Below are 23,318 nucleotides of genomic sequence, written 5' to 3'. Positions count from 1 at the left end.
TGACCTTAATGTTATGAAGAAAAATGATTTCCAAATTAGATTATTTAACCAGCTAGACACTCACATTAGTAAAGAATAAAGACACTTCTACACCTGGACATTTTATTTCCCATACACCACTTCTGAAAAAAATCTCCTGGAGGTAGGCTCCACCAAGCAAGTAAGTAAACTAGGAAAGTGAGGAAGAGGGCTCCACAAATCAGGGATTCAATGCAAGAGAGAGGTATGATGGTGAAGGGAAATCCTTACACAGCAGCTGTGCACCCACAGGTCTGGAGAGCGACCAGTGCAGACTGGAGCAGATCACAGGTCTCTCTGGAAGGGATCTTTTTTTCAAAAAGATGAAATTGATATAATTCTTCATGTATTTAAACATACTAAGAGCTTTACACAAAGAGAATTTGGGAATTAATCAGTGATAAGGACATGAAAAATCTAACAAATTAGCAAGTCACCTAGAGATTATCATATTAAGTTAAGCAAGTCAGAAGAAACATAAATATCATATATCACTTATATGTGGAATCTAAAATAAATGATATAAGTGAACTTGCTTATGAAACAGAAATAGACTCACGAAAAAAAAAAAAAAGAAAGAAATAGACTCACGGACATAGAAAACAAACATGGTTAACAAAGGGGATGGAGGGGAGCTAAATTAAGAGTTTGGGATTACAGAGGCATATGACTGTATATAAAATAGGTAAACAACAAGGACCTACTGTGTAGCATAGGGAACTGTACCGTATATCTTGCAATAATCTATAATGGAAAGAATCTGGAAAACAATATATATGTATATATATTATAATATATGTAGTGTTATACACTACATATACACATATACATAAACCAAGTCACTTTGCTGTACCCTTGAAACTATCAAAACACTGTAAATTAACTATCAGTTCAGTTCAGTCGCTCAGTCGTGTCTGACTCTTTGTGACCCCATGATTCACAGCACGCCAGGCCTCCCTGTCCATCACCAACTCCCGGAGTTCACTCAAACTCACGTCCATCAAGTCGGCAATGCCATCCAACCATCTCATCCTCTGTCATCCCCTTCTCCTCCTGCCCCCAATCCCTCCCAGCATCAGAGTCTTTTCCAATGAGTCAACTCTTCACATGAGGTGGCCAGAATACTGGAGTTTCAGCTTTAGCATCATTCCTTCCAGTGAACACCCAGGACTGATCTCCTTTAGAATGGACTGGTTGGATCTCTTTGCAGTCCAAGGGACTCTCAAGAGTCTTCTCCAACACCACAGTTCAAAAGCATCAATTCTTCGGCGCTCAGCTTTCTTCACAGTCCAACTCTCACATCCATACATGACTACTGGAAAAACCATAGCCTTGACTAGACAGACCTTTGTTGGCAAAGTAGAAAGAAGTGAAAAAAAGAACAAGGCAACTATTAACTCCAAGTAATTCAAAGGTTATGCAAATGAAAAAAGTGACCCTAGGGTATTAGGTGGTGGATAAACTTGTCTGCAATTAGAGTTTACATAGCCATAGTAATGAAAAAACTCTAGGAAAAATTTCAGTTTATCTACATTCAGAGTCTTAAGGTGTAGTAAGTACATGTGAGGTGGGAAGCATGGAAGAGAGCTAAATTCTCATCTCCTATACTAGGAAATCAAGATATGATACCTAAAACTGAAAAATATAAAAAGCGGCAAAGTAAGCATTTGGTTATGTGTTGTAGATACTAAATTATCAGCCCAAAGATGTGAAAAGTGGAGTAAAATGGAGGTAAGATGGAGGCAGTTGCATTGGACTACATTCCTTGTAGAACTTTTTAATTCTGCACATGTAGCTTTCATAAAAGTAAAACCACGACATTGTTTTAAATAACTGCAAAAACAAAAGCAACCTCATACTCCAAAAACCCTAGTTTCCCATTTGCTATTCAAATTGAACTTTGAGTTTGACTTCATCTGTAAAATCCCTTATTATATGGATTGAAATAGATTGTGAATACAAAAGTGCTTGGACACTACAAGAGTTGTTTAACAACAAGAATTTACAATCCAAAAGTTAGGAATCCTTAATGTTGATTTATTCCATCATGTTGTGTGTGTAGCAAGGAGCCGGGACACAACAAACATTATCACTGCGTGAAACCAGTGACCTTGCCTGAACTCACGTGTCCAGTCCCTGCACCCGCTCTTACCTGTTCCAGGTGGCTATCTACTCTTTGGCCTCTGGGACCAAACTTTTCTGAATTCGGATTCCGGCTTGTGCCACTTCTGGTTGCCTAACTTCAGACAATGTTCTTAGCTTTTTGAATCTCAGCTTCCCTACGAGGCAATAGTAAAGCCTCTCTTGCGAAACTGCTGTGACAAACACATGAAAAATTAACAGAAAGTCCTTTGCTTTGGTGGGTAAGTAATCACAGCTTCCCAACTCCAGCGTCTGTCTTCCTGGGCGCGCGGAACACAGGAGACACCAGCATAATAGAGCTGCTAGGCGGCGGGTGCGGGGGAGGGGGAGGATCCTGTCACCATGGCAACCAGAGACGCCTTGCGTTCCCTGGCTGCCCGCGGCAGAGCAGAGAAGGCCAGCCGGCTGCCGGCCACGAAGACCCCGGCGCCATGAGGGAGGAGGAGGCCGCGGCAGTCGTGACGGTGCCTCAGGCGGGCCGCGATGGCGAGCAGCCCGGGCCTCCCGCAGGCCTGGGGTGCGCGGCGGTGCGCGGAGAACCGGGCGGCGGTGGTCCCCAGGAGTCCCGCAAGCAGTGTGAGTTCCCTTCCAGCCGTCGACACGGTGGGAGGGACGTGGGCGAGGAGAATCCGTGAAAGGCGAACGGGGAAACTGCGGTGGGACTAGCTGAAGCCGCAAAGGTTTTGGAGGGAGGGGTTGGAGTTGCTGTTTTGACAAAGGTAAGGGCCAAAGGCATCCGGTCCATTTCCCCAAGCCCTCCTTCATAAAATGTTATCTGAGCCCAGGTAGCCTCCAACTTAATGGGCAGTGGCATTGGCCTGGAAGGTACTGAAAAAAATTGTGCACGTATGAATACACATACATACAGTATTCAAAATATTAAATTACAAAATATATTTTAATTAAAATTGTGTAAAATATAAAAATTTGTTTTACATATAAAATATGAAATTAATTTTTAAATACATAAATTATATACACACGCATGGAAATACACGTATCATTTTTGTCAATTCCTTCATTTTACAAACCAGGAAACTAAAGTCTAAACTAGCAGAAAGGATATACCTTGCCCAGCATCACTCAGTGCAGGAGAACGCCTTCAAACACTTAAACTCCCATCTCTTGGATTCTCCGTTCATAAATTATGATTACCTGACCCTTTTAGAGTCTCACAATTATGGGTCACATGTTAACACACTGCTGCTGTTTCCTCCTGCCCTGCCAAACATACAAACAACCTTGCAAGAAGTAAAAAGGAGTTCTGGTTCACAACCAACATAGTTGAAAGTTGAGTCCGCGCCAGGTCAAAGCGCTTATCCATCTTGTTCCATAAATTTACAGATATTTCCCAGCCCCGTGTGCCCCACATGTCTTCAGTAGGTGCTAAGGAATGATGAAGATGAAAATAATAGTCTGAAGAAGGTGAGCAATTCCCAGCCATTCTGCAGAGCCTCGCTGATTACCCCTCTAGAGAGCAAGGGTTGGGCCGAAGCAGCTCAACTTCCACTCCCCCAGGGACCACACACCCCCTCTTGAGAGCCCGGCACCTCCCTAGGAGCCTCAGAACTGCTGTTGCCTGCCTCTTTCCTCAGCATCAGTCACAATATACTTGATTATGATGCTTCATTCTTGTTCTTGTCAACAGCAGGCAGAGACCTTATTTAGAGCGACTAAGTTCAGTGTATATGTAAGTATTCAGTATATTTAAGGAATTCCTTACTCTGACTTGAAATTCAACCTGGAAATTTTCTCATAAGCGACACTAGAATTTAGAGGTTCTTTATTCCTTTTGGCTGTAGGAGTAAAAGGTGGAATTAGCCATTTGCTTGTCAGTTGAACAAATATTGAGTCCTGATTGCGTACCTTCCATTGGGCAGTTGCTGGGAAATGAGTAATGAATTAAGGCTGGTGTCTAAACACACACGGGCTGACAGAGTCAGGGTAGAAACATGTGAAGAGTGCCTGCCTCAACCTTCCTGAGCTCATTGTTTAGGGCCTCAGCTCAAGTAGAGACAGATTATTCATACCTGTTAAATTAAATGGGCACAAGTACCTATTTAATTTTCAAAAAAAAATTTTTTTTAAATCTTCAGTCTCTATTTTTGGAAAGGTCCTCAGTGTCTGTACAGCTTCTACTCCCTAATCACACATCTGCTCCCAAATATACACAGATAAAATGTGGCCCTTTCCCACTGAAACATCTTTGAATTATATAACGGTGGCTATTTGAGCCCCACCAAATCTTTTATCGCCTCAGTGTTACCTTTATTTATTCATTTTAGTGTTATCTTTAAAATAATTTGTAGTGCTCTCACCATGGGCTGAACTATCCCAATATTCTCCATTTTATTAAATCACTGAATCCAGTATACTAGGTACCATCAGATTAGGGTAGTGTGGTAGGACCATAACTTCGCTTGATCTGAACGTTATACTTCTATTAGGTGAATCTATATAAATTCACAATAGCTGTTTAGGCAGACACATTAGATTCTTAACACACAACAAATGCAATCTATGACATCCTTAGTTTCTCTTTTCCCATCTGTCCAAATGAAAACATTTGACCAAGGCCTTTTCTGTCCTATACTTACGGAGTTCCTCTGTTTAGTTCTAAATGCAGGTCGTTATATTATCCCCATCAATACCATCCTATGGATATGAACATTTCATTCCAAGTATGGAAGGCCCTTTGAATCCTGAGTTTGCCATTCAGCCTGTAAACCATTCACCAAGTCTGTGTCATTCTCACATTTGGTGAGTTTGCTGAAAGTTCCTATATTCAGATTAACTAATTAAATAGTGAACCCCACAGTCCAAGTAGAGTCTCTGGAAGCCCCTGATCTGTCAAGTAGCATCTTTGGCTGGGCACTCTGCCTCCTATATGAATGCACTTTATCAAATGTCTTGCCGAAATGCAAATACTATACTATGGCTACAACATCTCCTTAATCTAGCCAGTTTAGTAACTTGGTTTGAGAGGGTCAGCTATGTTGTTCAGTCGCTAAATCATGTCTGACTCTTTGTGACCATATGGACTGCTAGCATCCCAGGCTTCCCTGTCCTTCACTATCTCTTGGAGTGTGCTCAAACTCATGTCCATTGAGTCAGTGATGCCACCCAACCATCTCATTCTCTGTTGTCCCCTTCTCCTCCTGCCTTGAATCTTTCCCAGCATCAGGGTCTTTTCCAAAGAATCAGCTGTTCACATCAGGTGGCCAAAGTATTGGAGCTTCAGCTTTAGCATCAGTCCTTTCAATGAACATTCAGGGTTTATTTCCTGTAGGATTGACTGGTTTGATCTCCTTTCTGTCCAAAGAACTCTCAAAAGCTTTCTCTTGAACCACAGTTTGAAAGAATCAATTTCTTTTAATTTTTATGACTAGTTTTAAAAACTTTTGAAACTTACTTTCTCATCCATAAGTGAAAGGTCACTCAGTTGTATCCAAACCTTTGCTACCACATGGACTGTAGTCCATGGAATCCTCTAGGCCAGAATACTGGTGTGGATAGCCTTTCCCAATCCAGGGATTGAACCAGGTCTCCCATATTGCAGGCAGATTCTTTACCAGCTGAGCCATAAGGGAAGCCCCTCTTCCATAAAGTAGGAATAATTTTACCTTCCTATAGGCTGATTGTCAAGAAGAAAGATAGTATACATAAGATGCCTAGAGCATGGTAGCATTCAATAAACCGTAGCAATTGTTAGTAGCCAGCTCGTTGCTTCCTTCCTTTCTTGTCTTTCTCTTTGTCTTTCTTAGAGCAAGGAATATTTGCCCAAACTAGCTCTTTATGAGTTTCCCAGGTGCCACTGTGGTAAAGAATCCACCTGCCAATGCAGGAGACACGGGTTTGATCCCTAGTCCAGGAAGATCCCCTGGTAGGAAATGGCAACCCACTCCAGCATTCTTACCTGGAAAATCCCATTGACAGAGGAACCTGGTGGGCTACAGTGCATGGGGTCCCAAATAGTTGGACATGACTTAGTGTGCATGCACATGCACACGCGCACGTGCACACGCACACACACACACACAGCTGTTTACAAGTCTGTCATTTTTCATAGTTCCTTGAAACCTTTGATGATTTCTTCTGTGAATTCTTGTGAGAGAAGGGCTGAAATTTGTCAAGAGACATCAAATTACAGCAAGTGATCTCTTCATTTCTACTGAGCTATTATAGGCTTTTCCTCTTAGCCAAATTTCTTAAACCCTTTTCTGCCTGAAGATCGTGATTTAACTAAATTTTAATCCAGAGTTAAACTTGAGTAATGCTGACCCACATTCATCTCTCATTTGTATGACTCTGAATTGGGGGGAAAACAAGCCCAGACCCAGAGAATATCTCACTCTACCTTGTTCATGTCTGAGGGTGTGTTTGGGTCTCACGACCAGGAATGACCTAGACCCGTGGCGAGAAGCATTAGGTCTCTTGCCCCATTTGGGCCAGTCTGCACACAAGTCAAATTTGTTCTTCATCAGTTAGTCTAGAAAAGAGGACACCTGCCATATCTTTGTATCGGTCATTGAGATTCTCCATGGCTCCCTGGACTGAGTTTTTAAGCACTAGGACTAGAACTACTGGCTGCCTGCTGTTCACAGGGCTGGGTGGGCAGACACACACACAGAGGAATCTGCGCTCCACCTGAATGCTTTAGTTCCACTTGAACACACACTTGTTGAGCACCTATTATTTTTTTAATTTGTATTTATTTATTTTTGGCTGTGCTGGGTCTTCGTAGCTTCACGCAGGCGCTCTCTAGTTGTGGCAAGCGGAGGCTACTCTCTCATCCCTCAATGAGGAGCACAGGCTCTGGGGAGCAGGAGCTTCGGTAGTTCACAGGCTCTAGGCTCAGCAGTTGCGGTGCACAGGCTTAGCTTCCCCGACGTATGTGGGATCTAGTTCCCTGACCAGGGATTGAACTCCGTGTCCTCTGCATTGGCAGGCGGACCAGCAGGGAAATCTACTATTATGTCACACTCTGTTCTAGGACTCTGATGAGCTGAACAGACAACACCTCTGCTCTCACCGTATATAGCCTGGCAAGGGAGACATACGGTGCTAATAGTTACACAAATAAAATTGTACATAAAGTAAATGAGGCTGCATACACATTGCAATAAGTCAAATGAACGCAAAGAGGAAAATACTATGAGAAAAAGTAACCAGGGACATTGTGGAGCCAAGGAAAATTTCCTTAAAGAACTGACATCTCAGCCTAGACCTGACATTCAGGTAGAAGTTACCCAGGCAAAAATAATTATGAGAAGGACAGTTCAGGCAGAGAAAATAGAATGTACAAAAGAGACAATGTGTGGGGATGGACAGAAAGGCCACGTGGCCAGAGCTCAGAGAGCAAGAGAGAGAAGGGCTGACAGGAGAGTCTGGAGAGACATATGGGCTCAGATGACTCCCTGGGCTGAGCAGAAGAAATGTAGCTAAAGAGCTTAGAAAAAACAGTCCATCCTCAACTGTAACAGTGAAGTCTTGTGGGGCCAGGTTTGGAGGTCAGGAAAAGGTCATATGTCCATTAGTCACACTCCACTACAATTCAGGTTTATTCTTTTAAAAAGCTGATGAAATACTACTAGACTGTTCTGTATCATGTATCTGGATTGTAGGCTCTATGCATGAAAGTGAAAGTTGCTCAGTCGTGTCCAACTCTTGCGACCCCATGGACTATACAGTCCATGGAATTCTCCAGAATACTGGAGTGGGTAGCCTTTCCCTTCTCCAGGGGATCTTCCCAACCCAGGGATCAAACCCAGGTCTCCCACATTGCAGGCAGATTCTTTACCGTCTGAGCCACCATATATCTTTATTATTCACTGCTGTGTCCTCTGCCCCAAATGCCTGGCACAGAGTATGTCTTTAATAAGAATTTATTGAATAAATGAAAGTTTTCTTCAAGTTAATGAAGAAAACTTCATATATTACTTCATAATACTTAAAATAAGTTATCTGAAACTTAACCACAAAATATAAAGTTCTCTCCCCGGCAAAGCTAAAAGTTACACTGGAAGGGATCTTTCCAAAATAGAGTCTGCAGGATGAAACACCTGTTATTTGTATGGAAGGATTTGTCTCTTTAAAAAATAGTTATTTATGTAAATAATGGCTAGAAGGTTGGGCAGAATTTATGATAAGTAACCAATTTTGTTAATACCTTTACAGGGAAGAAGTTTTTATATTGTGAACCACATAAGAGAATTAAGGAAGTACTTGAAGAAGAACTTTATATTAAAAGAGATGAATGCCACATTAAACATCCACCTGCAGGTAATCTCAGTGACAAATTAAGTATATTTGTAAAATGGATATAAAATTACCTGTTTGATGGCAGTGATTATTTTATTTATTGTAAAACCATGAGTATTAAAAGAAAAACAGCCCCCTGGGAGGTTCTTGGATAATTTTATAATTATTTTGCCTTTGCCCAAATAAATTAATGTATTTACATTGCTGTCCCACATTTTTGGTGGATTTATTTCTACTTAATGATAAGTAGAATTTTTTCCAAGTGTCTGGAAAGCACAATAGCATCCTCAATCTTTATCAATATGCTGCTGCTGCTGCTAAGTCACTTCAGTCATGTCCGACTCTGTGCGACCCCATAGACAGCAGCCCACCAGGCCCCCCATCCCTGGGATTCTCCAGGCAAGAACACTGGAATGGGTTGCCATTTCCTTCTCCAATGCATGAAAGTGAAAAATGAAATTGAAGTCGCTCATTCGTGCCTGACTCTTAGCAACCCCATGGACTGCAGCCTACCAGGCTCCTCTGCCCATTGGATTTTCCAGGCAAGAGTACTGGAGTAGGGTGCCATTGCCTTCTCCATAAGTAGTACCAATAACCGTGATGCTCAAAGTATTGACTGCATCAGAATTATCTAGGAATTACAGGTTAAAAGCAGACGGCTGAGCCCCATCTATAGAGTAACTGGCTTAGAAAGTCTGGGATGGGGCCCAAGAATTTGTATTTCTACCAAGTCCCAAGTTGATGATGCTGGTCCAGAGACCCCACTTTGCAAATTACTGACTCAGAAGAATCTAAGTCATTTAAATAGGTCAATTCATCCCAGGATTTTATCTCACATACACATAGTATATGGGTTACATGGTCTGGGCATTGATAGCTCACACTGATGATTCATTTGAAAAAAGATATGCTCTAAAGAGGGTTTCCCTGAGAGCTCAGAGGTAAAGAATCTGCCTATCCATGCAGGAGATGTGGGTTCGATCCCTGGGTCAGGAAGATTCCCTGGAGGAGGGCATGGCAACCCACTACAGTATTCTTAACCTGGAGAATCCCATGGACAGAGGAGCCTGGCAGGTTAGGGTCGCACAGAGTTGGATATGACTAAAGCAACTGAGCACACACACATGCATGCTCTAAGGAATCCCTTATAGACATTATTTTGAAACTGCTGGAGCTCCTTATTTTTTATAGTTCCTTCTCTGTGATTACTAGGTGCATATTTCATGTTTTTATTGAAACCCTCTTGGATACCAGCAGTTGCTTGAAGATATAAAAGAAATGAGACATGACTCCTGTACGTAGAGAACTTGACGTTTTCTGAGGAGAATTGTTGAAAAATGGGCTGTGCTGTGCTAAGTTGCTTCAGTCGTGTCCAACTCTTTGCAACCCTATGGACTGCAGCCCACCAGGCTCCTCTGTCCTTGGAATTCTCCAGGCAAGAAAACTGGAGTGGGTAGTCATTTCCTCCTCCAGGGGATCTTCCTGACCCAGGGATCGAACATGTCTCAGATTTCCTGCACTGGCAGGCATGTTCTTTACCATAGGTGCCACCTGGGAAGCCCAGGCTAGTGGGACCCAAATTAGAGCAGAGGCTGCAGGCCCAGAGGTACAACTTTCAGACTCTGTGACATAGTTTCACACTTTATGGGGTTTTTCCTATTTCTTCACTCCCTGTTCTGTCTCATTGATCTATTTCAATGCCACATTGATACTACAGCTTTTAATAATGTCTTCTTTTTCCTTTAAGAATTGTTTTCCCTCCACTTTACATTTTAAAACCAGCATAGAAACGCCTTTTAAGGTCTTCTTGCATCACCCATTCTTATGGAAAGAGAGGTCAAAGGAATGGCTAATTTTGTTCATACAGTGTCTTGAAGGAAAGTTTAAAGTCTTAGAGTTTGAACTCTACAGATGGATGCAGAATGACCAACTAAATTGTTTCTCTGAAACCCAATCTGCAATTGTATTTGGGTCCCCTTCATTTCAGAGATTACATAAAAGCTCATTTATACACTATTTGGATGGTGTGTTGATTCTTAATGGATAAATTTATTTATGTCAGTCTGAATAATTAGGAAAAATCATTTGGTTTATAAAAATTTATTTTTCTAGGCAATCTTAAATATTGAAAGTGAAAGTGGCTCAGTCATGTCCAACTCTTTGCGACCCCATGGACTATACAGTCCATGGAATTCTCCAGGCCAGAATTCTGGAGTGGGTAGTCTTTTCCTTCTCCAGGGGATCTTCCCAACCCAGGTACTGAACCCAGGTCTTCTGCATTGCAGATGGATTCTTTACCAGCTGAGCCACAAGGGAAGCTCAAGAATGCTGGAATGGGTAGCCTATCCCTTCTGCAGAGGATCTTCCAGACCCAGGAATCCAACTGGGGTCTCCTACCTTGCAGGTGGATTCTTTACAAACTGAGCTATCAGGGAAGACTTCTTAAATATTTTTCATATAAAATGAAGACCGCATGGGGTGCTGCATTTTTTGTAGCATCCACCAGAGGTCGCACAGAGGTGCTATTTTAGCCTAGAAAAAATATTTCAAAGCTGAGAATTGCTTCTGTAATGTTAAGTTTTAAAGGGCTCTAATGGATAAAAAACGGAAGCCTACTAAATTTTTTCTTTTTCGTTTCTTCTCCTTTTCACGGCTGGAAGCCCCATGTGGACCAGAACAGGAAACTAGCACATAGGGAGAGTTCCACACTCTTCCAGCCTAGCCCCGAGAGCTAAGGCTGGCAGTGTTCATCAGCTACTGTAAACTGCAAGGTTTACAGTGACAAACTCTTTTAAATATCAGAAGAAAGATACGGCCTCTCTTGCTGGAGGACACACCTTGCCACACACACCCAGAATTCTGCATAAAACTCTTAGGGATTTTTAGGACCTTGAATGTAGTCTTCTAAGGTAGTGCAGTAGTAAAGAATCTGCCTGTGAATGAGGGAGATGCAGGAGAAAGGGGTTTGATCCCTGGGTTGAGAAGATCCCTTAGAGAAAGGCATGACAACCCACTAGAGGAAGGCATGGCAACCCACTCCAGTGTTCTTGCCTGGGAAATCTCATGGAAAGAGGAGCCTGGTGGGCTACAGTCCATGGGGTTGCAAAAGAGTCAGATACAACAGCAACTGAGCACGCACGCACATGACTTATAAGCAGCCATCCCTAGATGTTAGAAGTTAGACCCATTATTTCTACGTTTTCACTTATTGGCTCTGTCACCCATCCCAATTAGGCCTTTGCTTCCACGCATACAAGGAAATTGTTCCTTTCCAGATTGCAAATGACCTTTGTTGTTAAGGTCAAAGGTAGTGATCTTCAAGGTCAAATCCAATCCACAAACTCAACTTCTCCACAGCATATGACATAACCATTTACTCCTTCCCCGGAAACACTTTCTCAGCTCAGCCTCCAGGTCACCATGCTCCAGTCTCCTGGTTTGAGTTGTACCATCCGTTCTCTATCCTCCTTTCTGACTCTGCTTCTTCTATGCTCTAAAATGTGTAAAATTCAGTCATAGACCTTTTTCTGTATCCATACTCCCTCCCTGCAGATCACACTTGGCCCTCTTGTGCTGACAACTCCAAAATTTATATCTCTGCCCTCTGATTTTCAAATTCCCAGAAGCCTACTTGGCTTGGATATCTAAAGGCCTCTCAAACTTAGCATGACCAGAACAGAACTGAATAAAAATCTTTGAAAAATTTTAATATGGACCATTTTAAGTCTTTATTAAATCTTTTATAATATTGTTTTTGTTCTATGTTTGGGGTTTTTGGCCACGAGGCATGCAGGATCTTCGTTCCCTGGTGGTAGTGTTTTAGTTTCTAAGTCGTGTCCGACTTTTGCGACCCTGTGAACTGTAGCCTGCCAGGCTCCTCTGTCCATGGGATTCTCCAGGCAAGAATACTGGAGTTGGGGTGCCATTCCCTTCTCCAGGGGATCTTCCAACCCAGGGATTGAACCCAGGTCTCCTGTATTGCAGGCAGATTCTTTACCCATTTAGCTACGAGGGAAGCCCAAATTCCCTGACCAGGGATCAAACCTGCACCCTCTGCATTGGAAGGTGAAATCTTAACCACTGGACCACCAAGGACATCCCTAAATCCCAGCTTTTAAATCCCACTCTTCAGTGGGTCTTCCCCATCTCAAGAAATGGTACCACCATTCACTCAGTTGATTAGGCCTAGAAGGCAAATCCTCTCTCCATGGTCAGTCCATCAGTGAATCCTGTGAAATCTACATTTGAAAGATATTTGAAATCTCCCCACCTTGCCCAAAACATCTACTTCTGCTTCATTGACTATGCTAAAACCTTTGACTGTGTGGATCACAACAAACTATGGAAAATTCTGAAAGAGATAGGAATACCAGACCACCCTAACTTCCTCCTGAAAAACCTGTATGCCAGTCAAGAAACAACAGGTAGAACCAGACATGGAACAACAGACTGGTTCCAAACTGGGGAAAGAGTACATTAAGGCTGCATATTGTCACCCTGCTTATTTAACTCACATGCAGAGTACATCATGCAAAATGCTGGGCTGGAGGAAGCACAAGCTGGAATCAAGATTGCAGGGAGAAATATCAATAACCTCAGATATGCAGATGACACCACCATTATGGCAGAAGATGAAGAACTAAAGAGCCTCTTGATGAAAGTGAAAGAGGAGAGTGAAAAAGTTGGCTTAAAACTCAACATTCAAAAAATGAAGATCATGGCATCTGGTCCCATCACTTCATGGCAAATAGGGAAACAGTGGAAACAGTGAGAGACTTTATTTTGGGGGGCTCCAAAATCACTGCAGATGGTGACTGCACCCATGAAACTAAAAGACACTTACTCCTTGGAAGAAAAGCTATGACCAAACTAGACAGCATATTGCCAACAAAGGTCAGTCTAGTCAAAGGTGTGGTTTTTCCAGTAGTCGTGTATGGATGTGAGAGTTGGAGCATAAAGAAGGCTAAGCACTGAAAAACTGATGCTTTTGAACTGTGATGCTGGAGAAGACTCTTGAGAGTCCCTTGGACTGCAAGGAAATCAAAGCAGTCAGTCCTAAAGGAAATCAGTCCTGAATATTCATTGGAAAGACTGATGCTGAAACTGAAGCTCCAGTACTTTGGCCACCTGATGGGAAGGGCTGACTCATTAGAAAAGACCCTGATGCTGGGAAAGATTGAAGGCAGGAGAAGGGGACAACAGACGATGAGATGGTTGGATCGCATCAGTGACTCAATAGACATGAGTTTGAACAAGCTCCAGGAGATGGTGATGGACAGGGAAGCCTGGTGTGCTGCAGTCCATGGGATCACAAAGAGTCAGACATGACTAAGCAGCTGAACAATAGCGACCACTTTGCCCACAATCACCTGCTCCAAACCCCACTCGTCTCTTGCAGGCTCAGCAATAGCCCCCACTGACAATTTCTACTCCTTCCCCCTGCAGTCTATTCTCTTCTCAGAAACCAGAGGCATCTCTGACAAACATAAATCTTTGCCCATCACCACCATGCTTAAAGCTCTCCAATGCCTTCTTATTTTCCTTAGGCTAAATTTCAACTTTGTCGTGTGGCCTGCTCACCTCTGTGAACTCATCTCCCATACTCTCTGACTCCACTTTAGCCACACAGTTATTCTTGAAATTCCCTTGAGAGTCTTCTCCAGGACCACAGTTCAAAAGCATCATTTATTCAGCACTCAGCCTTATGTATGGTCCAACTCTCACATCTGTACATGACTACTGGCAAAACCAAAGCTTTGACTATACAGACCTTTGTCAGCAAAGTGATGTCTCTGTTTTTTTAATATGATGTCTAGGTTTGTTGTTCTTCCATGCAGCAAGTGGTAGAAATAAGAAAAAAAGTATTTCTGTGGTATCCATGCCTCCAATAAATGTGGAAAAAGAAAAAACTGGGAGAGCCAATTATTTCTTACCTCTAGCCTCCTCTACTTACTTATATTATTTGCCTGGCCCTTTCTCTCTCTCTTTTCTATGTGTATATACACATATGAATATATATTTTTATTTGAATTTAAGCAATATATACTGTTCTTTATATACACCCAGTTCAGTTCAGTTCAGTCACTCAGTCGTGTCCAGCTCTTTGCGACCCCATGAATTGCAGCACGCCAGGCCTCCCTGTCCATCATCAACTCCCGGAGTACACCGAAGCCTATCTAAATCCTGGGAATCGTTAACTTATTGACCTCACTGGGCCTCACTTCTAGCATTGTTTTAGTGTTTGGGGGCATGTCTCTTGCTCTTGTTACATGTTGTTGTTGCTAAACAAGCCTACTTGGTTTTGTTGTTAAGCAAGTCTGCTTCCTTGAGTTATCATTAACTTACAGGAGTCTCCTATACCTTTTGCTTCACTTACAGTCCCCCAGTGGGATTAGCTATTTAATCTCCTACTTTGTCCCTTTACTCTTTCTGTATCACTGTTCTTCCCATTTTGTAGCTCTAGAAGCTGAGACTAGGGGAAGGTACAGTAACTGTTGCCACTCAGTGGAATAACTGATACATGAATGTAGGTTCATCTGAAGCTGATATCTTTGCTCTTTGTCACTGGGTTATACTTTATAAGATTATATTTTCTTAGAGGGAAAAAAGATTTGAAACTGCATTGGTAGCGAATAGTATTATTTTCGGTTAACACAAGATTGTCATGATCTTATCCAGGTTCAGGTTCAAACCTGAGATAGAACAGGTTTCAGAGGCTTTACACGTTCTGTCAGATAAGCCATTGGGCCTGGATCTACAGAATCTCATCATCCTGAGGAAAAGAAATGCGGTTTTCTGATCAGCAGTGCAGGAGACCAGCTGTAGTACAGAAGTGTGTGTGTGCTCAGTGCTCAGTTGTGTCCGACTCTTTGCGACTCCATAGACTGTAGACCACCAGGCCCCTCTGTCCATGGGATTCTCCAGGCAAGAATACTGGACTGGGTTACCATTTCCTTCTCCAAGGGATCTTCCCAACCCAGGGACCAAACTCAAATCTCTTACATCTCCTACATTGGCAGCCAGGTTCTTTAGCACTAACACCACCTGGGAAGCCCTGTAATATAGGAGATGTGGGTCAATCCCTGGGTCAGAAGATGCCCTGGAGAAGGAAATGGCAGCCTACTCCAGTGTTCTTGCCTGGGAAATCTAATAGACAGAGGAACCTGGTGGGCTACAGTCCATGAGGGTCTGAGCTTCCCTGATGGCTCAGACGGTTAAGTGTCTGAGTGCAATGCGGGAGACCAGGGTTCAATCCCTGGGTCGGGAATACCCCCTGGAGGAAGAAATGGCAACCCACTCCAGTACTCTTGCCTGGAGAATTCTATGGACAGAGGAGCCTGGTGGGCTACAGTCCATGGGGTCGCAAAGAGTCGGACACGACTTGAGCGACTTCACTTTACTTTCACTTAGCAACTAAATGGCTGACCACCACCATGTAACTTTCTGGATAAGTAAAGAATTTAGCTAACACAGAAGCAGAAGATATTAAGAAGAGGTGGCAAGAATACACAGAAGAACTGTACAAACAAGATCTTCATGACCCAGATAATCACGATGGTGTGATCACTGACCTAGAGCTAGACATCCTGGAATGTGAAGTCAAGTGGGCCTTAGAAAGCATCACTATGAACAAAGCTAGTGGAGGTGATGGAATTCCAGTTGAGCTATTTCAAATCCTGAAAGATGATGCTGTGAAAGTGCTTCACTCAATATGCCAGCAAATTTGGAAAACTCAGCAGTGGCCATGGGACTAGAAAAGGTCAGTTTTCATTCTAATCCCAAAGAAAGGCAATGCCAAAGAATGCTCAAACTACCGCACAATTGCACTCATCTCACACGCTAGTAAAGTAATACTCAAAATTCTCCAAGCCAGGCTTTAGCAATACGTGAACTGTGAACTTCCTGATCTTCAAGCTTGTTTTAGAAAAGGCAGAGGAACCAGAGATCAAATTGCCAACATCTTCTGGATCATCAAAAAACCAAGAGAGTTCCAAAAAAACATCTATTTCTGCTTTATTGACTATGCCAAAGCCTTTGTGTGGATCACAATAAACTGTGGAAAATTCTTCATGAGATGGGAATACCAGACCACCTGACCTGCCTCTTGATAAATCTATATACAGGTCAGGAAGCAACAGTTAGAACTGGACATGGAACAACAGACTGGTTCCAAATAGGAAAAGGAGAACGTCAAGGCTGTACATTATCACCCTGCTTATTTAACTTATATGCAGAGTACATCATGAGAAACGCTGGACTGGAAGAAGCACAAGCTGGAATCAAGATTGCAGGGAGAAATATAAATAACCTCAGATATGCAGATGACACCACCCTTATGGCAGAAAGTGAAGAGGAACTCAAAAGCCTCTTGATAAAAGTGAAAGTGGAGAGTGAAAAAGTTGGCTTAAAGCTCAACATTCAGAAAACGAAGATCATGGCATCCAGTCCCATCACTTCATGGGAAATAGATGGGGAAACAGTGGAAACAGTGTCAGACTTTATTTTTCTGGGCTCCAAAATCACTGCAGATGGTGACTGCAGCCATGAAATTAAAAGACACTTACTCCTTGGAAGGAAAGTTATGACCAACCTAGATAGCATATTCAAAAGCAGAGACATTACTTTGCCAACAAAGGTCCATCTAGTCAAGGCTATAGTTTTTCCAGTGGTCATGTATGGATGTGAGAGTTGGACTGTGAAGAAGGCTGAGCACCGAAGAATTGATGCTTTTGAACTGTGGTGTTGGAGAAGACTCTTGAGAGTCCCTTGGACTGCAAAGAGATCCAACCAGTCCATTCTGAAGGAGATCAGCCCTGGGAGTTCTTTAGAGGGAATGATGCTAAAGCTGAAACTCCAGTGCTTGGCCACCTCATGTGAAGAGTTGACTCATTGGAAAAGACTGATGCTGGGAGAGATTGGGGGCAGGAGGAGAAGGGGGCAACAGAGGATGAGATGGCTGGATGGCATCACTGACTCGATGGACGTGAGTCTGAGTGAACTCCGGGAGTTGGTGATGGACAGGGAGGCCTGGCGTGCTGCGATTCATGGGGTCGCGAAGAGTCGTCAGACTGAGCGACTGAACTGAACTGAACTGATAATACATGTATTTTTAGTGGTTCCCTGAAATTTTTCCCCTCCTTCCAAGTTTTTTAAAAGAAGAGGTAGGTTTATGAGGCATGCATTACAGGACTATTGCATTCATTTTGCCATTGATTTTAAAACAATATCTACATTTCAAAAAATTCTGTAAGAGAACCACACAGAAGTAAATTAATGTACTAATTTAATGTTTTTAAGTTGCTAGGGTTTTTTGTATTTTTCTGGCTAAAACTAGCAGAGTTTATGGTAGTCGTGAAAAATTTGATGAATGAAGCTTACTAGTTTTCTCTTACACAACATTCTATTTCCTGATTAATTTTGGGAGTGTGCTACCAGACACATTCATTTGTGTCTATATGTGCCTGAATGCATGCAAACTTACTTTGAGTCTGGTTTATTATGTTTAGTATAAATTTAAGAAATGTAAAACGTTACCCAGCAATTGCGGATATTTTTGCTATTCATTAACACATTCAACAAAAATGTTTTTGTACCTGCAATATACAAGGAACTTACTAGACACCAAAAGCATGTTAAAATAATTACCAAAAAAAAAAAGAGATAATTACAGAGCTCAGAAGTCACCAAACAAAAGTTTAAATGACTTGAAATTTTCTTCCTCTGACCACGTTTACACAAAGGAAGCATGGACAGTATGTTTCTAAGCTGGCTTCTCAAGGTCTAATGTTCATTATTCACAGTCTGGAGACAGCTGAAGGAAACAAAAATGTTTTTAAAGGGCAGCTTTCTCTGTCAGACCAGGTCAGATCCCATCGGCCAAAATTTTCAGCATAAAGACTTTGCTCTGTAACTTTCAAATTCAGGATAAAAACACACCTAAAAAGATTTCTGAGTAGAATAGGCTTGGAGGCAAGAAAAGAGAAGAAAGAAAAGAATCTCTATAATATTTCTACCTTCCAGAAAGGACTTAATTCTTTTCTCCTGGCTTCTCTCTGTGCCTGCTTCTCTTTTCAGGTTAAGCTGCCAGCAGAGGTCTCTCTGGCCAGCTCCACCCCTCCCCCTCCTTGTCTTCCTGTCTCCACCTGGAAAGCGTTTGCCCAGAGCTTAGAGGCTGAAGCTCCCTTTAAAGATGCCGCTGCTTCAACGGGTATTCATACTTCTTATTGGTCCTCTTTTCCTCCAGGAGAATGTATCACTTTCCGTAACATTTTCATCCAAAAATATCCTATCTGCTCAAAATCACGCTATTTATCCCAGCAGCCTCTATCCCCAAGTACAATAAATGCTTGTGACTAACAGTATTCTGCTTTGAGAGTTTTCTTTTCTCACCCAGGTGTTTCTGGGCATATGCATTCGTGTTTCAGGTACTTTCTCTGTTAGGGCTTCCCTGTTGGCTCAGCAGTAAAGCATCCTCCTGCCGATTCAGGAGACTCGGCTTTGATCCCTGTGTCAGGAAGATCCCCTGGAGAAGAAAATGGCAACCCACGCCAGTATTCTTGCCTGGGAAATCCCAAGGACAGAGGAGCCTGGTGGGTTACAGTCCAAGGGGTTGCAAAAAATTGGACGTGACTTAGGGAATAAACAACAACAGCAACAGATTGTTTCTATCAAGTTGTGCTTGCATCTGAAAGAGCAAACGAAATTAGATTGGTACAATCTTTGCATCTAATTTGAGATGGGTTTTCTACAGAGTTTTGCCCCCCGATCTTTTTTTTTTTTTTTTCATATTTATTTATTTAGCTGTACTGGGTCTTAGTTGCTGTATATGAACTCTTAGTTGTGGCATGTGAGATCTAGTTCCCTGACCGGGGATAGAACTCAGCCAACTGCATTGGGAGCACGGAGTCTTATCCACAGGACCACCAGGGAAGTCCCTGCCTCTGGATTTTTAACTGTTTTCTATTTACCAGACCTTCCCACAATATGGAATAAATCGAAACGTATTTCCTTAGTGTCACATAGGGTGTCACAGAGAGTACTGAATAAATGTTTGTGGACTCCTTCATCTAAGAGTTTATTACCCTTTTCTATGTCTACACAGGGCAAAAGAGGAAACTGCCTTGATCAGTCAAGAGAAGATTTGGGTTAGATATTAGAAACAGCTTGAATTTTGTAAGGTCTTGGCAGAAGGAGGTTGTGGAGGCTTCCTTGAAGGTCTTTAGAAAGGAGCGGGGAACTAATCTTGACAGATAGCTTCAGCCACTCCATTCAGGAGCAGAGAAGGAGTCAGTTCAGTGAGTCAGTTCAATGACTATGCCTCTGGAAACAGAGTCTCTTGGACAGGAAAATCATTGTCTCTGTAAAAAAAAAAAAGCTACTATCTATTGGGTACAAAGCACTTATGTCCATTTCATCCAAATGCAACAACAATCCTTCAAGGTAGATATCACTGTCATCCCCGTGAGAGGACTGACACATACTGGATTAAATGATTTGCCCAAAGTCATAAAACTGGTAGGTGGTAGAGAAGGGACTGAAACCCAGATCGCCTCGGATCCCAAAGGCTGTGCCCCCAGTCATTACCTGCTATAGACTCCGTTCAGGAGGGGTCATGTCAGTGTGTTTGCCATGGGAAACCTTACGTCTATGGAGAATATTGGATATTAACATTTGTAGCTTCAGAAATGGGAAAACCAACTTAATGGCACTTACCTGAATTCACTTCTTTGTTTAACTTGGGTCACAGTTTTCTACACAGTAAATTCTCACTAAATACTTGTTAACTGACTCCCCAAATGTAAACATGTGATTTTAAGATACATAGAAAAGCCCAGTGCAAATCATTACTAAGCCAACACTTATTGACAGTATCAGGATTTAGGACTATAACTTGCCTTTTGCAATGAGTAGACATTCAGTTCAGTTCAGTCCCTCAGCCGTGTCAGACTCTTTGTGACCCCATGAACCGCAGCATGCCAGGCCTCCCTGTCCATCACCAACTCCTGGAGTCCACCCAAACCCATGTCCGTTGTGTCGGTGATGCCATCCAGCCATCTCATCCTCTGTCGTCCCCTTCTCCTCCTGCCCTCAATCTTTCCCAGCATCAGGGTCTTTTCAAATGACTCAGCTCTTCGCATCAGGTGGCCAAAGTATTGGAGTTTCAGCTTCAACATCAGTCCTTCCAATGAACACCCAGGACTGGTCTCCTTTAGGATGGACTGGTTGGATCTCCTTGCAGTCCAAGGGACTCTCAAGAGACTTCTCCAACACCACAGTTCAAAAGCATCAATTCTTCAGCGCTCAGCTTTCTTTATAGTCCAACTCTCACATCCATATATGACTACTGGAAAAACCATAGCCTTGACTAGACGGACCTTTGTTGGCAAAGTAATGTCTCTGCTTTTGAATATGCTATCTAGGTTGGTCATAACTTTCCTTCCAAGGAGTAAGCGTCTTTTAATTTCATGGCTGCAGTCACCATCTGCAGTGATTTTGGAGCCCAGAAAAATAAAGTCTGACACTGTTTCCACTGTTTCCCCATCTATTTCCCATGAAGTGATGGGACCAGAAGCCATGATCTTAGTTTTCTGAATGTTGAGCTTTAAGCCAACTTTTTCACACTCCTCTTTCACTTTCATCAAGAGGCTCGTTAGTTCTTCTTCACTTTCTGCCACAAGGGTGGTGTCTTCTGCATATCTGAGGTTATTGATATTTCTCCTGGCAATCTTGATTCCAGCTTGTGCTTCTTCCAGCCCAGCATTTCTCATGATGTACTCTGCATATAAGTTAAATAAACAGGGTGACAATATACAGCCTTGATGAACTCCTTTTCCTATTTGGAACCAGTCTATTGTTCCATGTCCAGTTCTAACTGTTGCTTCCTGACCTGTATACAGGTTTCTCAGGAGGCAGGTCAGGTGGTCTGGTATTCCCATCTCCTTCAGAATTTTCTACAGTTTATTGTGATCCACATAGTCAAAGGCTTTGGCATAGTCAATAAAGCAGAAATAGATGTTTTTCTGGAACTCTCTTGGTTTTTCAATGATCCAGCAGATGTTGTCAATTTGATCTCTGGTTCCTCTGCCTTTTCTAAAACCGGCTTGAACACCTGGAAGTTCATGGTTTACATATTGCTGAAGCCTGGCTTGGAGAATCCTGAGCATTACTTTACTAGCGTGTGAGATGAGTGCACTTGTGTGGTAGTTTGAACATTCTTTGGTATTACCTTTCTTTGGGACTAGAATGAAAACTGACCTTTTCCAGTCCTGTGGCCACTGCTGAGTTTCCCACATTTGCTGGCATATTGAATGCAGCACTTTCACAGCATCATCTTTTAGGATTTGAAATAGCTCAACTGGAATTCCATCACCTCTACTAGCTTTGTTCGTAGTGATGCTTCCTAAGGCCCACCTGACTTCACATTCCAGGATGTCAGGCTCTAGGTGAGGGTGGGTGATCACACCTTCATGATTATCTGGTTCATGAAGATCTTTCTTGTACAGTTCTTCTGTGTATTCTTGCCACCTCCTCTTAGTAGACATTACGTTACAAATATTTTGCAGTGATGTTTTCCAGTTAGTTTACTGTTTCAAGGGGAAGATTAACCAGCATCTAGTTTAAAGGATTGTAGGATCTACTGGAGGAGTTAATCTGGTAACTTTAGGTTATGTTATCTTTGGAAATATTTTGTGCTTCTAGAAGTTAAATCAGAATCAGATAAGACTGACCAATGAAGTCCACATTTTACCTATTACGTATTCCTAATTTCTCTGTGTTTTGCTGTTGGTTTCTTTATTGACTTTTCAGCTCTTTCTTTAGGGGAAGTTAAATTAGTAGCACTGTAGATGTTTAACTGCATAGGAAATAATTGAACAAATGAACTGGAATTACACATTAAACAAATGCTAAAGTCTTTGGGTAGTGTAATTAACTCAAGTAAGTCTCCACCCAAATCTGAGAAAAATAATCACCAGGTAAATAGTTTAAAAACACTCTGTGCTAAAAACAGTAGAAACTAATAATCATTATCTTGCTTTTGAAAATATTGACAGTGGCCCTGGAAGGGATTTGGAGCATTAAAAGGAACCTTCCTGTGGGAGGCTTGAAGCCAGGACTGCAGATCAGGAACAGCTTACTGCCACAAGCCAAATACTATTCAAGGCACGGAGGCCTGAGAAGTAAGATCCTGATACCCTTGATTTCCCCCTGCTCCCTGGTGGCTCAGATAGTAAAGAATCTGTCTTCAGTGAGGGAGATCTGGGTTTGATCCCAGAGTCGGGAAGATCCCCTGGAGAAGGTCATGGCAACCCACTCCAGTATTCTTGCCTGGGGAATCCCATGGACAGAGAATCTTGGTGGGCTACAGTCCATGGGATCACAAAGAGTTGGACATACTGAGCGACTAACTCTTTCTTTCATACTTGATTTCCAAGCCCAGTGTGGAGGGTGCTATTGCTATGCTGTCCTAAGTCACTTCCATTATGTCCGACTGTTGGCAACCCCATGGATTGTAGCCCACCAGATGCCTCTATCCAAAGGGTTCTCCAGACAAGAATACTGGAGTGGGTTGCCATTCCCTTCTCTAGGGGATCTTCCCAACCCAGGGATCAAACCTGCATCTTACGACTCCTGCATTGGCAGGCAGGTTCTTTACCACTAGCGCTGAGCAGTTTATAAACCAGTGATGTGTTTTATTTATAGTTCTCAGTCAAAATCCAATCTTTTTTTGACTTGTTTCTCTCAGGTTACTTGTAGTTCAGCAGTTCAATTCATTGCTTTATTGTGGAACTTGAACAGTTATAGTTCAGGTAACCAATTTACCCCATGGATACAATAGAAGTTCACACTCCTGAGTTACACCCCTGACTCTTTTTATCCGTGGCACACTTTGCAGCCCA

General features: G+C 42.5%; 1 protein-coding gene across 4 annotated transcripts in view; it reads left to right on the top strand.

The window, feature by feature from the left end:
* Positions 1–2,522: 2,522 nt before the first annotated feature.
* C15H11orf97 (chromosome 15 C11orf97 homolog) overlaps positions 2,523–23,318 on the top strand; it is a 33,740-nt gene continuing 12,944 nt past the window's right edge. For 2 of the 4 annotated variants that reach the window (XM_086339000.1, XM_086338999.1), the window contains exons 1-3: positions 2,523–2,736; positions 8,338–8,442; positions 22,473–22,598. In XM_086339000.1, the coding sequence (XP_086195126.1) occupies positions 2,592–2,736; positions 8,338–8,442; positions 22,473–22,598 (376 nt within the window). In that variant the 5' untranslated portion in view covers positions 2,523–2,591. Of the gene's footprint in view, positions 2,737–8,337; positions 8,443–18,495; positions 18,783–22,472; positions 22,599–23,318 lie in introns of those variants that run through there. The other 2 variants (XM_086339002.1, XM_086339001.1) reach the window with 2 other exon arrangements.

This window comes from Bos grunniens, chromosome 15 (assembly GCF_055505025.1).
Source record: "Bos grunniens cultivar Pamir isolate PY7600 chromosome 15, Bosgru_T2T1.0, whole genome shotgun sequence".
In the NCBI taxonomy this organism is placed as follows: domain Eukaryota; kingdom Metazoa; phylum Chordata; class Mammalia; order Artiodactyla; family Bovidae; genus Bos; species Bos grunniens.
This window is presented reverse-complemented; position numbering and strand designations above follow the sequence as displayed.